General features: G+C 53.4%; 1 protein-coding gene across 1 annotated transcript; it reads right to left on the bottom strand.

Annotated features, from left to right (window-relative positions):
• Positions 1–6,181, bottom strand: LOC309889263 (butyrophilin subfamily 3 member A2-like; the record flags this gene model as incomplete). Its single annotated transcript, XM_082782025.1, has 10 exons — positions 1–536; positions 904–924; positions 1,383–1,403; positions 1,510–1,530; positions 3,010–3,030; positions 3,136–3,156; positions 4,120–4,224; positions 4,354–4,635; positions 5,333–5,680; positions 6,082–6,181. 10 exons carry the CDS (start codon positions 6,179–6,181, stop codon positions 1–3), a joined length of 1,476 nt encoding a protein of 491 aa, XP_082638151.1.
• Between the last annotated feature and the right edge of the window lie 7,390 nt (positions 6,182–13,571).

The raw sequence follows: 13,571 nt of genomic DNA, 5'->3' as shown, positions 1-13,571 counted from the left end.
CTACAGGGTGCTGTCCCTCAGGCACAGCTGGGCATTCGTCCCCAGCCAGAACCAGGGGCGCATGGTCTCCCCTTTCAGGAAGACTTCTGGGAAAGTGAAGATCTTGACCCGACTGTCAGGGTTTATAAAAGACACCTGCCCCTGGGCACAGTCCAGACAGACCCAGATCCTCGTGGGGACAGGGGACAGGGACAAGGGGGTGGGAGGAGATGTGAGAGACGTGAGCTGCCCGTCATTGTACTGCACAGCCCAGATCCCTTCTTCAGGGCTCATGTTGATCCACCCCTTCCTCTTCACCGATGCCCTGGCCACCCCTACAGCCAAACTTGAATACGTTCCCTTCTCCCCCTCTACCTCCACCTCCCAGAACTGCATCCCCTCTCTGAACTCCTCATGGCCCAGAACGCAGCAACTAGTGTCAAATCTCTCAGGGTTGTTGGGCACCTGCTGCCATTTACTTTGCCATCTCACACTGCTCTTGTCCTGAGACAGGACGAGCAGGGGATGAGCCGTGCGTTGATCCAGGGTCACCTTCACTGCAGGGACAGAAGGAGCCAGGCCATCAGGGACAGAGCTCAGCCCTGGGCAGGCTTTCCCCAGCTCGGGGCCAGGAGCTGCCCCACAGGGAGGAGATGGGGCACCTCTTGGCTCCTGAACATGCCCCAGCAAGGGACGGAGAAGCACCGCAGAGGGCAACCCAGTGCACACCTACCTGTTTTTTGAGGCAGCAAACATTTTCTCCATGCTGGAATGAGAGGGGAGAGCTGGTCACAGCCCACAGCCGGTGCCCAGTGGGTGTGGGCAGGGTGAGGGGCCAGCCCTGGGCTGCTCTTTCCCAGCTGCCCACCCTCCCCTGCACATTGCCTTGAAATTGCCCTTGCGCTCAAGCTCAGGAACACTCACCCTTCTCAGCATCTTGTTCCCCTGGAAAAGAAAGCAAAAGCAAAGTCTGATGAGAGGGGAGAGCTTTTCACCCCATGCCTGAACCCCAAACTACTTTGTTATGGTGCAGGATACTCACGGATCTTTGCATCTTTTTTCTCTGCCAAACGAGCAAAAAGAAAGCATGATTGAAAGGGAAGTCTTGTCTTCTCAAAATGCCCACTGGTAGAACCCAAATGCCTTCATTTGGGGGAGGGATGGGCACTCACCCAGCTCTGCTGCTTGTTCCTCTGAAGAAAAGTAAAGCAAAAACACTTGGTGAGAGAGTACAGATTCTCATTACATGACAAGAACTCTTTTTCTTTGGGTTTGGGGCCAGACACTCACGCAGTCTTGCAGATTGTAGTGCTAGAAAGGAGAAGAAAATCATGGTGAGAGTGAACAGCCTCCCATCCCATTGCAATGACCCCAAATACTTTCAGATGCAGATGGAGACTTACCCAGCCTCAGATTCTTTTCCTCTGCAAAAGAAAGAGAAAAGCAATGCATGATCAGAGGGGAAATCTTATCCTCCCGTAGCTCCCATTGGAAGACATGAAGTTCTTTCCACTGGGGAGGGACACTCACCCCGCTCTGCTTTCAGTTCCGCTGCAAAAGGAAAGCAAAGGCAATGCATGATCAGAGGGGACAACTTCTCATCCCATGGCTACTTCCACGGGAAGACCCCAAGTTCCTTAATTTTGGGGAGGGACACTCACCCAGCCTTTTATCTTTTTGTGCTGGAAAGGAAAGGCAAAAGCAATGCATGATCAGAGGGGACAGCTTCTCGTCATATGCCTGCTCCCATGGCTATGCCCCCAAATTTATTCTTCTAGGAAGTGGCCAAATATAACTTTGCTCCCAAAGGAGGGACCAGACTAACGGTGAGTGCAGCTCAGCTGTGAGCATGGCTTGTGCAAGCTGAACAAGCAGCACAGAAACTTGTGCTGCTCTCAGTACGATGCCACCAAAAGACAAGCAGAAGTGAACGGGGACGTATAGAAAACGTCCCTGTCCTGGAAGCATCAATGCCGAGCCCACACTGCCCACCAATAGGGCCCAAATTCCTTCATTTTGGGGAGGGACACTCACCCAGCCTTTTATCTTTTTGTGTTGGAAAAGAAAGGTAAAAGTAATGCATGATCAGAGGGGACAGCTTCTCGTCATATGCCTGCTCCCATGGCTACGCTCCAAAATTTATTCTTCTAGGAAGTGGCCAAATATAACTTTGCTCCCAAAGGAGGGACCAGACTAATAGTGAGTGAAGTTCATCTGGGAGCATGGCTTGTGCAAGCAGAACAACCAGCACACAATCTTGTGTAGCTTCCAGTATGATGTCACCAAAAGACAAGTGGAAGTGAATGGGGACGTATAGAGGACATCCTGGTCCCGGAAGCATCAGTGCAGAGCGGAGCACCCCTGCAGCTTGCTCCCCGTCCCCATCTTGATCCCCGTTCCCTTCAGCCATCCTGGCCGTGTGCCATGCCCAGGGCAGCCCCACAATCCCCACTCCCCCATCACTGCGAGGGGCCAGCCCAGGGCTGCTCTGACCCAGTTGCCTACCCTCCCCTGAACATTGCCTTCGTGTTGCCGAGGACACTCACCCAGCTCTGCTGCTTGTTCCTCTGAAGATAAAAAAAAAGAGGGGGAGAGAAAAGAAATGCCTGTTGAGAGGGGAGAGCTGCTCATTCTATTGCTGGACCCCATACTGTTTGTTGTGGTGCAGGATACTCACTGAGTTCTTTATCCTTCCTCACTGTGAAACAACAGCAAAAAGAATACATGATAGAAAGGGACAACTTCCCATCCCACACTGCCCACCAATAGGGCCCAAATTCCTTCATTTTGGGGGGGGGCACTCACACAGATCTGCAGCTAGTTCCCCTGCATAAGAAAAGCAAAAACACTTGGTGAGAGAGTACAGATTCTCATTACATGAGAACCCATTTTCTTTGGGTTCAGGGACAGAGACTCACTCAGTCTTGCAGATTGGCGCTCTAGAAATGAAAAGAAAATCATGGTGAGAGGAAACATCTTCCAATTGTGTTGCGACACCTCAAATCCCTTCAGATTTTGATGGAGACTTACCAGCCTTTGCACGGTATTCATCTGGAAAAGAAAGAGAAAATCCTTGGAGTGCTCAGTCCCAGCTGCCCACCCTCCCCTAAATATCACCTTGGCCTTGCCCTGGGGCCCAAGCACATGGACACTCACCCTCCACTGTTGCTTGATCCACTGGAAAAGAAAGCAAAAGCAAAGCAGGATAAGGACTTAGAACTTCTCATCTGATTGCTGCTTATGGGAAAACATTGGATATACGAATGCAGACTTACCTAACTTTCCAGCTTTTTTAATGGAAAAGGAAAGAAAAGTCAATGTGTGACCAGAAGGCAGTGCTTCACATTCTATGGCTACTCCCTTACCTAGACCCTTAATTATTTTTCTGAGGTGAGTGTGCACAGAGCACCTTCCTAAAATTTTGGGTGGGACAAGACTAACATGGAGCAAAACCGAGGTTTGAACAAGGCTTGTGCACGTGGCGCAGTAAGGACAGACACTTGTGCAGCTCTCTGCACCGTGCCACCAAAACACAAGGGGAAGTGAATAGGGACAGGGGGAGGACTTCCCTGTTCCAGAAGCGCCAGTGCAGAGCGGGGCAGCCCCGCAGCTCGCTCCCCATCCCCACCTTGATCCCTGTTCCTTTCAGCCATCCCGGCTGTGTTTTGTGCCCAGGGCAGCCCCAGCCCCAGCACTCCCCACTCCCACCCCAGGCTCCAGCTGCTCCTCCAGCACCCCCGAGCCACCAGCACACAAGCCCCCTGAGCCCACCCAGACCAGGCCCAGTCCCACCAGGGACACCACTTCCCCAGGGGCTGGGGGCAGGGACTGCAAGGACTCACCCAGCACTCGTCTCAGTGCCACTGAAAAGCAAAGGCGGAGGAAGAGGTGGTGAGCAGAGCAGCTTTGTTGCTGGGTAGGAACATGTGCAGGGGGGCTGCGCCTTGCCACCAGCCCCACGCTGCAGCCATGCTCCCTGGCCTCCCACCCAAGACCATCCGAAGGCCTTTGGCATCCCCAGGAGAACATTCCCTTCCTCCTCCTATGCACCTCCCTGGGCCAGGGCTCAGCCCCGCTCCACACCCAGGGGGGTCCCTGCAGAACACCTCCCTGCGCTCCATCCCTGTGCTGCCAGCTTACCTTGCTTTCGAAAGAGATAAACACTCAGGCCAATGGACACAGCCAAAAGCACGAGGACCAGAGCCAGAGCCACCATCCAGGGCTGGGCGTTGTGGAAGAAGGGAGCTGAGAAAAGGCACCAGGAAAAGGATTGTGTTTCCATGCCCATGTGTGGAAAAGCAAGACCCAGACTTCTCCTGGGTCGAGACAAGTGCAGGGGCCAGGAACACCTCACCCTTGCTGTGCCATATATACCTGCGATGTGCACGGAAAATTTCCACTCCTGCTGGAGGCGGCTGCTCCTGACAACGCAGGACAAGGGCCCCTCCATGCTCCCGGTCACGATGACGGTGCCTTCGATTTCAAAGAGCCCCTCCTGGTCCTGGGAATGTGTCTGGGAGACCGAGGGCAGGTGCTGCCCGCGAGCATCCCTCCACAGCAGCTGCGGCAGCGGGTACCAGCCGGCCGATTGACACAGCAACCGGACGCCTCCGTCCTCGTAGCCCCCCAGGGAGACGTGGGGGTCAGTGCCTGTGGCTGGGGAAAAGCACGTGGCTGGGGCTTTACATGGGGAGGGATTAATTTCAGTTCAAAGGCCCCATCTGCTCCCGTGCCAACAGAGCCCTGACCAGCCACTGCCTCAGGGGCTCAAGGACCTGGTGCTCCACGCACCCAGGTAAACCCCAAACCACCACGGCTGGTTCCATAACAAGATAGCAGGGCTGCAGAATACCAATGGCCTCAAATCACCCAGAAAACCCAGGTGACAGTGTTCAGCACCTCCAGGCAGTGTCTCTGCACTAAGCTGTGCTGGTTCAAGTAGCCCCGAGTCTTCCACACAACATCTCAGTTCTCCCCCGGCACAAAAATCAAAATCGTTGACATCCAGATGCTCAGAGGTTTCTACCCAGGCACAGTGTTTGTTCCCATGGTTGGCACAGCTGAAGGAGCTGCTCAGCAGCCTGTGCCCTCAAAGCTTCGTGGGGATGGAGTTCAAAGAGGCCACTGAGACCGAAAGAAATCGTTTCGTTCTTTCTGCATAAAAGCCTGCAAGGGGCACAAGTGTGCTCCTTGCTGGACAAGTGCTCACAGGGAGAGGAGGAGAAGCTCCATCACACTTAACTTTTTGAAAGGCCTTTTAGATGGCCATGAGGATGGGACAGGGTCCTGGGTAGGACTCACAAACTCAGGGACACCTGTACCATCCCCTGAAAGCCTCACCCCAGACACTAACCTGACAAGTCCAGATGCACCGTTGCTTCATCATAAGTGTCACCATCTCCAACAGTGCAGATGTACACGCCATCATCTGAGGGTCTCAGCCCTGTGATTCGCAAGTCCAGGCTTCCAGCAGAGAGACAATCTCTGACCAACTCTGTCCTCCCGACATATGCCCCCATCTGCTCCCCATACAGGTCCTCTCCATTGTGGTAGTGGTGCACTGTCTCAGAGATACTGTCCCGGATCCACCTGACCTCCAAGCTGCGAGCATCCCGGCGAGGGGACAAGTGGCAGGGCAGCACGACATCCTGCCCCACGGTGCCAGTGACAGGCTGGCCTGGTCCCTCCACTCTGAGCTTGGCTGTGCAATGGAGAAGGGCACAGAGAGGTGGTGAGATTTTGCCATTGTAAATGTAGGGTCAGTGAGTGACAAAGGGCGAGCTGTGTGTGAGTTGGTGCGTGCTGCATCCCCTGTGTCCCATGGGAAACCACCGGGGAAAGAGGAGAGGGAGGACGTGCAGGAGAAGGAGGTGTGCTGGGAGTGGGAGCCCTCTCTGCAGCATTCGGGAAGGTGACGAAGAGCCAAAAAGGGCAGCCAAGGCAGCACCCGTATTGTGTGGAAGAACACAAGTGAAAGTGAAACCCAGTGGGGGCTGAGCTGTGGGTTTGGGTACCCCTGTCCCACAGCCGATCCCCTGCTCCACAGCAGCACGTCTGCCAGTCCCAGGGGGGAGAGCCCCCAGCAGCCCCACAGGATCCTACCTGAGCCCAGCCGGAGGAGGAGCAGAGTGATGAGGGAAGTCAGGAGGCCCCTGGCATGGCCGGTGAGGCTGGGGTGGCTGTAGACCCAGGGGAGCCCCATCTGTGCTGCAGCAGGATCAGGAGCTGTGGGCAGGACCTGAAGGAGAAGAGAGAGGGAACCAAGAGGCTCCAGGCACCAGAGGCGGATGGGGAAGGAGTCCCCTTGGGCTCAGGCACAAGGAGCCACAGCCAGCAGTGCCTTGGACAGGGCGCAGAGCCTGCACTTATCATGGGCTGGGGGACACAGCAGGCAGCCCCCAGGGGTTCTTCTCCAAAGGAGCCCCACCAACAGAGAGGTCCCTCACCGCACCCAGTCGAGCTGTGGAAAGCACAAGTCTACGCCCAAGTTCCCTAACCTTTGCCCAACTGCTGGCAGCAATAACCTTCTGGGAGCAATTTTCCCCCTTTCTTGATGGGAGCAAATGGCTCCAGAGCAGAGAGGGATTGGAGGCTGCAGGGTATGGGGAGCAACTGGGTGCCAAGTCCAGTGCTGCCACAGTTCACTTAACGTTGTGCGGGCAAAGAGCAAGCCCTGTTCCTGGCTCCAATTAAGCAGTCACGGTAGAAGGTCAGCTCACATTGGCAGGGATCTTTTTCTAGAGCTTAGGTGGGTAATGAATCTTTACATTCTCTGGAAGGGAGGTCAGGCAATTTGGGAGGGCTACAGAGAAAAGGTTTGTCTTTATAAGCAAAATATTTGTACAGCCAAAGGTGACTTCACGTTGAGCCTGGACAGTACTGTGATGGGTATTGAAATGGACTTAGAAAAATATTTTAACTCCAAAAGGAGGACCAGAAAAAACATTGGTCTGTTAACTGATGGGGATGGTGTCCTAACAAACAAGGACATTGAGAACGCAGAGATGTTTAACGCTCTCTTTGCCTTTGTCTTCAACATTGACAATGGGCACTGGGACCTGAGTTGCCATGTGTTGGAGTGTCATGACTGTGGGAATGATAAACTCCCAGCCAACCCTAAATTTTTGTGGGATTTGCTTCTACATGTGGATGTATACAAGACTATAGGGCCGTATAGGATTAATCGTACAGTACTCAGAGAACTGGCAGATGTCATCAGGAAATCTAAATAAATTACTTTTGAAATATCCTTTGGAATCTGGAGAGGTCATAGAATCATAGAGTGTCCCGAGTTGGAAGGGACCCATAAGGATCATCAAGTCCAACTCCTGGCACCGCACAGGACTGCCCAAGAGTTTAGACCATGTGACTAAGTGAACAGTCCAATCACTTCTTAAATTCAGGCAGGCTTGGTGCAGTGACTGATCCCTGAGGAGCCTGTTCCAGTATGCAACCACTGCCTTCATGAAGAACCTCTTCCTGATGTCCAGCCTAAACTTCCCCTGCCTCAGCTTAACACCGTTCCCGTGGGTCCTATCACTGGTGTTTACAGAGAATAGGTCACCTGCCTGTCCTGCCCCTCGCAAGGAAGTTGTAGACCATGATGAGGTTCCCCCCTCAGCCTCCTCTTCTTCAGGCTGAACAGGCCCAGTGCCCTCAGCCGCTCCTCATACGTCTTCCCCTCTAGGCCCATCACCATCACTGTGGTCCTCCTCTGGACACTCTCCAACAGTTTAATGTCCTTTTTGCACTGTGGTGCCCAGAACTGAACGCAGTACTCGAGGTGAGGCTGCACCAGCGCAGAGCAGAGCGGGACAATCACCTCCCTCAACGGACTAGCAATGCCGTGCTCGATGCACCCCAGGATGCAGATGGCCCTCCTGGCTGCCAGGGCACACTGCTGGCTCATATTCAACTTGCTGTCTACCACAACCCCCAGATCCCTCTCCGTGGGGCTTCTCTCCACCATCTCATTGCCCAGTCTGTACGTATAGCCAGGATTACCCCGTCCCAGGTGCAGGACCTGGCACTTGCTCTTGTTAAATTTCATGCAGTTTGCGATCGCCCAGCTCTCCAATTTGTCCAGGTCTCTCTGCAAGGCATTTCCACCCTCAAAAGAGTCCACAACTCCTCCAAGTTTGGTGTCTTTGGCAAAATTTGCTCAGAACGCCTTCTAGTCCTACATCCAAATCATTTATAAAATCATTGAAGAGGACTGGCCCTAAAATGGAGCCTTGGGGCACCCCACTAGTGACCATCCGCCAGCCTGATGTGGCCCCATTTACCACAACCCTTTGAGCCCTGCCCATCAGCCAATTGCTCACCCATCGTATGATGTTTCTGTTTATTTTTTTGCTGGACATTTTGTCCAGTAGGATTCTATAGGAAACCGTGTCAAAAGCCTTGCTGAAGTCCCAAAAGATCACATCAGCTGTTTTCCCTTGGTCAACTAGATGGGTGATCTAATCATAAAAGGAAACCAAATTTGTTAGGCAGGACCTACCCTTCATGAACCCGTGTTGGCTGGGACCAATGATAGCACTGTCCCCCAGGTCTACTTCAGTAACTTCAAAAATCATATTCTCCATAATTTTACCAGGCACAGTTCGCTCAGGCTGGGTGAGCAGGTGGGTCCCTCTCACCACTCTTTTGCAGTGGTCTTTCCCATCAGTACTTGTAACCTGCTTGCAACGCGCCTGGCCATGGTATCAATCAGGCAGAAAACCATGGTTTCTGCATCTCTTGCAGCCTCTCCAGCCACAGTCACCGATGTAGCTACTCAAACGGAGGGCTTGCAGAAACACACTGCCGTCCAGGTCTTGGAGAGGCAGGTGACCTGATCTCTGTAAACACCAGTGATAGGACCCGCAGGAATGGCATTAAGCTCAGGCAGGGGAAGTTTAGTCTGGACATCCGGAAGAGGTTCTACACGAAGGGGGTGGTTGCACACTGGAACAGGCTCCCAAGGGAAGCAGTCACTGCACCAGTCCTGTCTGAATTTAAGAAGCAGTGTGCCCAAGAGGCCAAGAATGTCAACGACATCCTGGCCTGTATCAGACATAGCATGGCCAGTAGGACCAGAGAGGTGATTGTACCCATGTACGTTGCCCTGGAGAGGCTGCACCTCAAGCACTGTGTTCAATTTTGGGCCTCTCACTACAAGAAGGGCATCAAGGCCCTGCAGTGTGTCCAGACAAGGGCTACAAAACTGGTGAAGGGCCTGGAACACAAGTCTGACAAGGGGCGCCTGAGGGAACTGGGGTCTTTTAGTCTGGAGACAGCTCAGGGGAGACCTTATGGCTTTCTGCAACTACCTGAAAGGAAGCTGTGGGAGCTGGGGGCAGATAACTATCAATAGAACAAGAGGAAGTGGCCTCAAGTTGTGCCAGGGGAGGTTCAGGCTGGAAATGAGAAATTTGGTCTTAGAAAGAGTGGTTTGGCATTGGAACGGGTTGCCCAGGGAAGTGGTTGAGTCACCATCCCTGGAGGTTTTTAAAAGAAGTTTGGATGTAGAGCTTAGTGATACGGTTTAGTGGAGGACTTTTTACGGTTAGGTCAGAGGTTGGACTCGATGATCTAGAGGTCTTTTCCAACCTAGAAATTCTGTGATTCTGTGATTCCTCCTAGCTTTGACTAACAGGACCAACACCAAGGACAGGTCTGCTGCAAGACGCCTTCCCAGGCAGCAAAGCCTCAGGACAGAAAGCACCCACGAAATGCCACTGCCAGACTCCATCTTCTTGTGCAAAACTTTATTTGCCACAGTCCTGCTGCTGCTGCGCCTTGATGTGCTCCACAGGAGGGAACAAAGAGCCCCCACAGGCTGCTCATGCTCAGCACCAGGCACAGGGCAAAGATCAACCCCACACTAGGAGGCAAAGGTGGCCTGCACTGGCCAGCAGCACACAGTGACCACATCCCTTGCCCTGGGGTCTGTGAGCAGTGCAAGCAGAGGGGAGAGGAGCAATGAGAGCTGCTGCAGCCCATGTGCTGCCCGCTGGGGCTCAGAGACAGGGTGAGACTCAGACGTGACAGCAGGGCTGGTGCCCCAGCACAGGAGCTGTGTGCAGGGCCGAGCCCAAAGCACCACAGCTCCCCAAGCGCCACTTTGTTCAAGACTCCCACAGACCCAGTCTTTCCTGTGCTTTTCCCCATGCTTCATGGGATGGATTCCACAGCATCCTGCCTCCCCCAAGCCCTCCCACAGCATCCAACTCAGAAAGCATCCCAGCCCTGCAGCATCCTGGTCCCAGAGCATCCAACCACAAGAACATCTTCGCTGCCCCCCACTGTAGCCATGCTCCGGCTCAAATCCAGCTTCCACTGGACTTTTCTGCCCTGCCACTTCAAGTTTCCTGTTCTTTTGGGGGTATGCAGCTTCCTTCAATAATGATTTAAAATATTCACACTCTGAGATTTTCCATGTTCAGAAGTTGATTTATTCATTTACAAGGAGTATTACTAATTCTTTTGCATCTAAATCCCTGCTATATACTTCATGCTTTCACACTCAAAGCCAAATTCATCACTGGAGTTAGAAACAGGGTTCCCAAAAACGAAGTAAAAGGGCTGCCTGAAGTCAGTACACCCACCATCTGCTGCAGGTCTTAGCGTGCAGGGAGAAACACAGGGCAGCCCCTGGCCCCACTGCCCCTCATTCCTGCACTGCTCCTGCAGGATGAAGGAGAGGTGATGCAGGAGTGGCTGGAGAAGGGCAGGAGCCCCCCAGGGCTGGGGACAGGGTCTACAGGGTGCTGTCCCTCAGGTACAGCTGGGCATTCGTCCCCAGCCAGAACCAGGGGCGCATGCTCTCCCCTTTCAGGAAGGCATCTGTGAAAGTGAAGATCTTGACCCCATTGTCAGCATTGATAAAAGACACCTGCCCCTGGGTACAGTCAAGACAGACCCAGATCCTCATGGGGACAGGGGACAGGGACAAGGGGGTGGGAGGAGATGTGAGAGACGTGAGCTGCCCCCCATTGTACTGCACAGCCCAGATCCCTTCTTCAGGGCTCATCTTGATCTCCCCCTTCCTCTTCACCGATGCCCTGACCACCCCCACAGCCAAACTTGAATACTTTCCTTTCTCCCCCTCTACCTCCACCTCCCAGAAGTGCCTCCCCTCTCTGAACTCCTCACGGCCCAGAACACAGCATCTAGTGTCAAATCTCTCCGGGGCGCTGGGCACCTGCTGCCATTTACTTTCCCATCTCACACTGCTCTGGTCCTCTGACAGGACAAGCATGGGATGAGCCGTGCGTGGATCCAGGGTCACCTTCACTGCAGGGACAGAAGGAGCCAGGCCATCAGGGGCAGAGCTCAGCCCTGGGCAGGCTTTCCCCAGCTTGGGGCCAGGAGCTGCCCCACGGGGCAGGAGATGGGGCACCTCTTGGCTCCTGAACATGCCCCAGCAAGGGCAAGAGGAGCACCGCAGAGGACAACTCAACACACGCCTACCTGTATAGTGAGGCAGCAGAAACTTTCTCCATGCTGGAAGGAGAGAGGAGAGCTGGTAACAGCCCACGGCTGGTGCCCAGTGGTTGTGGGTTTTGTGAGGGGCCAGCCCTGGGCTGCTCTGTCCCAGCTGCCCACCCTCCCCTGCACATCGCCTTGACATTGCCCTTGGGCTCAAGCTCAGGGACACTCACCCAGCTCTGCCGCTTGTTCCCCTGGAAAAAGAAGCAAAAGCAATATCTGATGAGAGGGGAGAGCTTCTCACCCTATGCCTGAACCCCAAACTGCTTTGTTATGGTGCAGGATACTCACTGAGCTTTGCATCTTTTTTCTCTGCCAAACAAAAGGGAAAGGAAAGCATGATGGAAAAGGACATCTTGCCTTCTCAAGATGCCCACTGGTAGAACCCAAAGGCTTTCATTTGGGGGAGGGATGGGCACTCACCTAGCTCTGCAGTTAGATCCTCTGTAAAAGAAAAGCAAAACCACTTGGTGAGAGAGTACAGATTCTCATTACATGACAAGAACTCATTTTCTTTGGGTTTGGGGCCAGACACTCACGCAGTCTTGCAGATTGGTGTGCTAGAAATGAGAAGAAAATCATGGTGAGAGGGAACAGCCTCCCATCCCATTGCGATGACCCTGAATTGTTTCAGATACTGATGGAGACTTACCCAGCTTTACATTCTTTTCCTCTACAAAAGAAAGAGAAAAGCAATGCATGATCAGAGGGGAAAGCTTCTCCTCCCATAGCTCCCATTGGAAGACATGAAGTTCTTTCTGTTGGGGAGGGACACTCACCCAGCTCTGCTTTCAGTTCCGCTGCAAAAGGAAAGCAAAGGCAATGCATGATCAGAGGGGACAACTTCTCATCCCATGGCTGCTTCCATGGGAATACCTCAAGTTCCTTCATTTTTGGGGAGGGACACTCACCCAGCCTTTTATCTTTTTGTGCTGGAAAAGAAAGGTAAAAGCAATGCATGATCAGAGGGGACAGCTTCTCGTCATATGCCTGCTCCCATGGCTACACTCCAAAATATATTCTTCTAGGAAGTGGCCAAATATAACTTTGCTCCCAAAGGAGGGACCAGACTAATAGTGAGTGAAGCTCAGCTGTGAGCATGGCTTGTGCAAGCAGAACAACCAGCACAGAAACTTGTGCAGCTTTCAGTACGATGCCACCAAAAGACAAGTGGAAGTGAATGGGGAGCAGGTGGAGGACGTCCCTGTCCCAGAAGCGTCAGTGCCGAGCGGGGCAGCCCCGCAGCTCGCTCCCTGTCCCCATCTTGATCCCCGTTCCTTTCAGCCATCCCGGCTGTGTCCCATGCCCAGGGCAGCCCCAGCCCCAGCACTCCCCACTCTCCCATCAGGCTGTGGGGCCAGCCCTGGGCTGCTCTGTCCCTGTTGCCTACCCTCCCCTGCACATCGCTTTCGTGTTGCCAAGGGCACTCACCCAGCTCTGCTGCTCGTTCCTCTGAAGAAAAAATAAAAAAGAGGGGGAGAGAAAAGAAATGCCTGATGAGAGGGGAGAGCTTCTCATTCCATTGCTGGACCCCATTCTGTTTGTTGTGGTGCAGGATACTCACCGAGTTCTGAATCCTTCCTCACTGTCAAACAAAAGCAAAAAGAATGCATGATAGAAAGGGACAACTTCCCATCCCACACTGCCCACCAATAGGGCCCAAATTCCTTCATTTTGGGGAGGGACACTCACCCAGCTTTTTATTTTTTTGTTCTGGAAAAGACAGGCAAAAGCAATGCATGATCAGAGGGGACAGCTTCTCGTCATATGCCTGCTCCCATGGCTACGCCCCCAAATTTATTCTTCTAGGAAGTGGCCAAATATAACTTTGCTCCCCAAAGGAGGGATTAGACTAATAGTGAGTGAAGTTCATCTGGGAGCATGGCTTGTGCAAGCTGAACAACCAGCACACAATCTTGTGCAGCTTTCTGTACAATGCCACCAAAAGAGAGGTGGAAGTGAATGGGGACGGGTGGAGGATGTCCCTGTCCCAGAAGCGTCAGTGCAGAGCAGGGCAGCTCCGCAGCTCGCTCCCCGTCCCCATCTTGATCCCCGTTCCTTTCAGCCATCCTGGCCGTGTCCCATGCCCAGGGCAGCCCCGCACTCCCCACTCCCTC

The sequence above is a fragment of the Aythya marila genome (assembly GCF_965140915.1).
Source record: "Aythya marila genome assembly, chromosome: 33".
Taxonomy (NCBI): domain Eukaryota; kingdom Metazoa; phylum Chordata; class Aves; order Anseriformes; family Anatidae; genus Aythya; species Aythya marila.
This window is presented reverse-complemented; position numbering and strand designations above follow the sequence as displayed.